This window comes from Vicia villosa, unplaced genomic scaffold (assembly GCF_029867415.1).
Source record: "Vicia villosa cultivar HV-30 ecotype Madison, WI unplaced genomic scaffold, Vvil1.0 ctg.000854F_1_1, whole genome shotgun sequence".
NCBI lineage: Eukaryota > Viridiplantae > Streptophyta > Magnoliopsida > Fabales > Fabaceae > Vicia > Vicia villosa.
In genome coordinates this window covers 522,994-530,103 of record NW_026705384.1, presented here as the reverse complement: position 1 = coordinate 530,103, position 7,110 = coordinate 522,994, and the positions used below count along the sequence as shown (strand labels likewise).

Below are 7,110 nucleotides of genomic sequence, written 5' to 3'. Positions count from 1 at the left end.
CTAGGAAGCGGTCTTGAAGTTGCTTAATATAGCATGTACTTAAAAGTTGGGATATGGAGCTAAACTGGGCAATTAACAACTGCAATGGTAAAGGAGTCAGAGTTACAATATTGAAGTGTGCTATGGCTGAGACAATTCATGAAATCTGGCGTTTTAGAAATGACAATTGCTTTGGTAGTAATATTCTGTTTCAGACCATAGAAGATAAAATCACATAAGTTATAGTGAATAGATGTTGAATAAAGCCAAAATGTAGGAGATACATTAGTGGCCTCATGATGCCTTAGGTTTGGGGTTTTGGGTGGCTGGAGTTTATCGCCTTGTTTCATCCGTTTTTTGATTGATTAATATAGTTTATTCTTCAAAAAAATTGAAAAAGAATTGAATAATTAAAAATAGTTTAAATTAAAAATTCATAGTCTTGGGAGGATCCAATATTATTCTTTTCTAGATAAGCACGTTGTAAAGGATTACAATATACAAAAATAAGAGTCAATTATGAAAATTCTATTAACTCACGCTTGATATCGTGCTGGATGTTAGGACATCCACAAATACACAACACAAATAATTAAAACAGAAACGCATAAAAATAATAAAGAACACACAAAATTGTTTACCCAGTTCGGTTCAAACAACATACTCTGGGGGCTACCAAGCCAGGGAGGGAATCCAATATAAGCAGAATTAATTCGGAGTTAAACTCCCCCGTTTACAACTCCTCACTTAAAATCTACCCAATGCAATTCCAATATATTCCTAGACCTGAGTATCTCCACTCACTCCCCCTCAATCACAACAGTGATTACAAGTAAACATTAAACAAATTCAGAGAGAAGACACACTTCAAAAACACACCTTGATCTGCTTAAAAGCTTCAATCAAGAGACCCACACTCGTGCTTAAAAGCATGGAGTGACAATTAACACATACAACCTATTCCAGCGCAATCATCAAAGACAATTGCTTGGATTACAAGAGACAGCTACAGAACTATGGTTCTTCACAATTAACAAACACTCTCTCTGCGTTCCAAATTAGGATTGCAGCCTTTTTTATATGCAGCTCTTGGGCCCTGGGCTTTTTTAGAAACAAATTAGGGTTAACCAAGTTAACCTAATTTACATGCCATCTGGTTGTTTTAGAATGTGCTATCAACAAAATCTTCTGGATGAAATATTCAGCACACAATAAAAGGTTTCCTAAATTGTTGATTGAGAGAAATCAGGAAACACAATTAATAAAATATAACAGTTCCTGCTGTCACACAAGGATGTCATGACATCGATCATGACATTTACTACAGAACCTGTATTAGCTTAACACATATGCAACCTACATAACACAATATCAAACATGTCATGACATCAGTCAAGACATTAAACACTCAGGTATGTTTTACCACAAATGCATCCAACATGAAAACATCTTCAATCCCCCCCTTTGGCAAATTTTTGGCTAAAACAACCTGTCACACCATATCAGAGAAACATTTGAAGCTGAAACAAAACAAACAAAACACAATCAGAGCTAATACAATACAGACAGCATACACCACCAGTATGCACACAGTGCTCAAACATATTAAAACCAACCACACCACAAGAGCAGCACAAGTTACAAAATAGAATAGATCAACACAAAAATAATAAGTACTTCAGATTTGTTGATGACACAACAACCATTCTTGTTGTTCTGGGGTGACATTAATACTTCTCCCCCTGTTTGGCCACAAAAGTTGCCAAAGCAAACTATTGTCTTCTCCCTAAATTTTGTTGTTGTTAAATCTATGTCAGCTAGCCGAAGTTCAAACTATGTAGCATCAAGAGCTTTTGTGAAAATGTCATCTAGCTGAAGTTCAGTGTTTACATGTTCTAAGCAAATTACCTTGTCTTCGACAAGTTCTCTAATAAAGTGATGTCGGATATCAATATGTTTGGTTCTGCTATGCTGAATTGGATTTTTGGAGATGTTGATAGCACTGATATTGTCACAATACAAAGTCATGACATTCTATGGAACATTGTATTCAGTCAGCATTTGTTTTATCCAAACCAATTGAGAACAACTACTACCAGCTGCTATGTACTCTGCTTCAGCAGTTAATAATGAGACACAATTTTGTTTCTTGCTAAACCATGATATAAGATTGTTTCCTAGGAAGAAACATCCTCCAGATGTGCTTTTTCTATCATCCGCACTTCCAACCCAGTCAGCATCATAATATCCAATCAAAACAGGGTCACTCCCGTTAATGTACAATATGTAGTCAGAAGTTCCATTTACATATTTGAGGATTCTCTTGACTTGATTTAAGTGAATTACCTTTGTCTCTGCTTGATATCTGGCACATACTCCAACTGCAAATGCAATATCTGGTCTGCTGGCTGTTAGATATAGCAAGCTTCCAATCATGCTCCTATACAAACTCTGGTCAACACTTATGCCCCCTTCATCTTTGGATAGCTTTTGATGTGTTGGTGCAGGAGTTCTTTTGTGACTCGCATTATCCATTCCAAACCTTTTCACTATGTTCTTGGCATATTTGCTTTGAGACAAGAAGGTGGAGTCTTCCATTTGCTTGATTTGAAGTCCAAGGAAGTAAGTCAATTCTCCAACCATACTCATTTCAAATTCAGTCTGCATTTAACTGACAAAGTGTTATACCATTGCATCATACATTCCCCCAAACACTATGTCATCCATATATATCTGTGCAATCATGATTCTTTCATATGCATTCTTTACAAAGAGGGTTTTGTCTATTCCTCCTTTTTATATCCATTGGAGGTCAGAAATTCAGTTAGCCTTTCATACCAAGCTTTGGGAGCTTGTTTCAACCCATAGAGAGATTTTCTTAGTTTGTAGACATGATCAGGCAGATTTGGATCAGCAAAGCCTTTAGGTTGTTCCACATACACTTCTTCATTCAAATATCCATTTAGAAAGGCACTTTTTACATCCATCTGATATATCTTGAACTTCAGGAAGCAGGCTACTCCTAGTAGTAGTCTGATTGACTCAAGTTTTGCTATAGGTGCAAAAGTCTCATCAAAGTCTACTCCCTCTACTTGAGTGTATCCTTGAGCTACTAGCCTGGCTTTGTTTCTGTTTATGACACCTTGTTCATCAGACTTGTTCTTGTATATCCACTTGGTACCAATGATATTCATTCCTTCTGGTCTTGGTACCAGTTCCCATACTTCATTTCTTTTGAACTGTGCAAGCTCATCTTGCATGGCATTGATCCAAAATTCATCTGTTAAGGCTTTCTTTACGTTTTTTGGTTCAATTTTGGATACAAAGCAGGAGTTAGCTATAGTTCCTCTTGATTTGGTCATTATTCCACTGTTGAGATCTCCTATGATAAGTTCCTTGGGGGTGATCTTTCTGAATTCTAATAGATGGATCTTTGCTAATTGCCTTAGGTTCTGGTTCTGAAGGAGTCTCATTACTCACTTCAGGTTGGTCTCTCTGTTCAGCCTGAATTTCAAGGAATGTTTCGACATTCTCTGTGACATCGAATTCTCCATGTTGATCATCAACAATCACATTGATGGATTCCATCAACACTTGTGTTCTGGTGTTGAATACTCTATAGGCTCTGCTGTTTGTAGAGTATCCCAAGAATATGCCTTCATCACTTTTGGAGTCCATTTTTCTTCTTTGGTCTCGATCTGTCAAGATATAGCACTTGCTACCAAACACATGAAAATACTTGACACTTGGTTTCTTACCTCTCCAGAGTTCATAGAGAGTAGAGGAGGTTCCTTTTCTCAATGTGACTCTGTTATGGACATAGCAAGCTGTGTTCATAGCCTCAGCCCAAAAGTACATAGGTAGCTTCTTAGCATGAATCATCGCTCTGGCTGATTCTTGTATAGTCTTGTTTTTCCTTTCTACTACTCTGTTTTGTTGAGGTGTAATAGGAGAAGAAAATTCATGACTGATCCCTTCAGTTGAGCAGAATTCAGCAAATTTGGCATTCTCAAATTCCTTTCCATGATCACTCCTGATTCTGGTGACATCGCTCTCCTTTTCTCTTTGCAGTCTAGTGCAGAGCTCCTTAAACACTTCAAATATGTCTGATTTTTATCTAATGAAGCTTATCCATGTGTATCTGGAGTAATCATCAACCACTACATATGCATACCTTTTTCCTCCAAGACTTTCCACTTGTATTGGTCCCATTAGATCCATATGCAGCAGTTCCAAGGTTTTAGAAGTAGTGAGTTGACTGATCTTTGGATGAGGAGTCCTGGTTTGCTTTCCATCCTGACATTCTCCGCACACTTTGCCTTCATCAATCTGTAGTTTTGGAATTCCTCTCACAGCTTCCTTGTTTATGATCTTTTTCATTCCTCTCAGATGTAGATGACCCAGTTTTTGATGCCACAGTCTCACCTCTTTTTCTTCTTTTGCCATGGAGCATATGGATGAATGACTTGCTGTTTTAAGTTCCTACAAGTAATAATTGTCTTTGGATCTCACTCCCTTCATGACCTCTACATTTTCTTTATTAGTGACCACACATTCATCTTTGGTAAATCTGACTCTTAGACCTTGATCACACAATTGACTGATGCTGATCAAGTTTGCAGCTAGTCCTTTGACCAGCAGAACACTGTCTAGTTGAGGGGATCATGAATGTTCTAGCTTTCCTACCCCTTTAATCTCTCCCCTGGCTCCATCACCAAAGGTCACATAGCTAGTGGAATGCGGCTTGATTTCTTCTAACAGGTTCTTCATTCCTGTCATGTGTTTTGAACATCCACTATCAAAATACCAGTCTCCTTTGGTTGACACCCTCAAGGAGGTGTGAGCAATCAATGCAGAACCTTTGGCAACCCATTGTTGTTTCTTGATAGGGTTATGTTGCTTGAGATTGTTCGTATTTGTTTGCCATGGGTAACCAAACATTTTGTAGCATAACGGTTTTAGGTGGCCAAACCTTCCACAGTGGTGGCATCTCCATTTCTGAAATTTCTTCTTTGTTTGGTTCCAGTTCCTCATTTCACGATGCTGTGACATCGATACTGACGTTTGATTGACATGGTGAGCTTTAGATTCTGACCTTTTCCACCCTAGATTGGGTTCAGTTTTTTTCATAAATCCTAATCTAGACAAATTCCCTACTTCCTGTCCAAGTTCAAGAATATTTTCAAGGGAGTTAGTCCCATTGTTTAGCATTTTGATTGATCTTGACATCTGATCTAGTTTGAAGTTGAGAGTGCTGATTTCACTGTTGAGGTGTGCTATGGTTGCTAGAAGTTCTTTCTTCTCGACTTCCAGGTCTTCTATAATTTTCTTTTGCTTCTCTCTTAATCTCCACAATTCAGTACTCTTGACTCTTAGATCATTGTATGAGGCAGCCAGTTCTTCGAAGGTAGAATCCTTTTTGCCGAATGTTTGTTCAAGTGTACACACACTTGTTAGAGCATCACAGTCCTCTTCAACATCATTATCTGAGTATCCATCAGATCGAGTGACAAACATACCTTTTCTTTGCTCTTTGAGATATGTGGGACATTCAGCTCTAATGTGTCCATATCCTCCACATCCATGACACTGAACCCCTTTTCCCTGATCTGACTTCTCTTTAGCTTTGAATCTTCTGCTAGGATCATAGGTCTTGCTGATGTCATTGGAAGTGTTCTTGACATTGAATCTGGACTTCTAGTCAACCCTTTTAATAAATCTTTTGAATTGTTTTCCAAGCATGGCTATGGCTTCTAACAAATTTTCATTACTTCCACCATTGCTTTCTCTTGAATTGTCTTCTCTGTTGGAGACAAAAGCTATGCTTTTGTTTTTCTTTTCAACAGACTCACTAATACTTAACTCAAAGCTTTGTAGAGAACCAATGAGTTCGTCCTGCTTCATGTTGTTGATGTCTTGGGCTTCCTCTATGGCAGTCACCTTCATATCAAAGTGCTTAGGCAGTGATCTGAGGATCTTTCTTACCAATTTTTCCTCAGACATTTTTTCTCCTAAGGCTCCTGAGTTATTTGAAATCTCAAGAACATTCATATAGAATTCATAAATGGTTTCATCCTCTTTCATATTGAGATTTTCAAACTTAGTGGTAAGCATTTGAAGTCTCGACATCTTTACCTTGGATGTGCCTTCATGTGCTGTTTTGAAAATATCCCAAGCTTTTTTAGCTAGTTCACAATGTTGCACAAGCCTGAACATGTTCTTGTCAATTCCATTGAACAAGGCACTTAAGGCCTTGGAATTTCCCAAAGCTAGCTCTTCTTCAATTTTGTTCCATTGAGTTTCTGGAATTAGAACAGTGGTTCCATCTTCCATAACCTTCTCAGGATGTTTCCATCCGCTTTCCACAACTTTCCAGGCCTTGCTGTCCACAAACTTTATGACTGCTACCATACGAGGTTTCAAGTAGTCATAGTTAGAGCCATCCAGGATGGGTGGTCTATTCCCAAACACTAACAGTTCCTTCTCCATAGTACCATAATTTTGTTGTCCATAGATCTCACCCAGATGTAAACAGGCAGGGTGCCTGCTCTGATGCCAATTGAAAATTCTAATAACACACGCTTGATGTCGTATTGGATGTTATGACATCCACAATTACACAACACAAATAATTAAAATAGAAACGCATAAAAACAATAAAGAACACACAAAATTGTTTACCCAGTTCGGTTCAAACAACCTACTCTGGGGGCTACCAAGCCAGGGAGAGAATCCAATATAAGCAGAATTAATTTGGAGTTAAACTCCCCCGTTTACAACTCCTCACTTAAAACCTACCCAATGCAATTCCAATCTATTCCTATACCTGAGTATCTCCACTCACTCCCCCTCAATCACAACAGTGATTACAAATAAACATTAAACAAATTAAGAGAGAATACACACTTCAAAAACACACCTTGATCTGCTTAAAAGCTTCAATCAAGAGACACACACTCGTGCTTAAAAGCTTAGAGTGGCAATTAACACATACAACCTATTCCAACGCAATCATCAAAGACAGTTGCTTGGAGTAGAAGAGACAGCTACAGAACTATGGTTCTTCACAATTAACAAACACTCTCTCTGCGTTCCAAATTAGGATTGCAGCCTTTTTTATATGCAGCTCTT

General features: G+C 38.1%; 1 protein-coding gene across 1 annotated transcript; it reads right to left on the bottom strand.

Moving 5' to 3' along the window:
• Positions 1-2,013: 2,013 nt before the first annotated feature.
• On the bottom strand, positions 2,014-2,646 carry LOC131631660 (secreted RxLR effector protein 161-like). Its single transcript, XM_058902431.1, has one exon. The coding sequence runs from the start codon at positions 2,644-2,646 to the stop codon at positions 2,014-2,016; it is 633 nt and encodes a 210-aa protein (XP_058758414.1).
• Between the last annotated feature and the right edge of the window lie 4,464 nt (positions 2,647-7,110).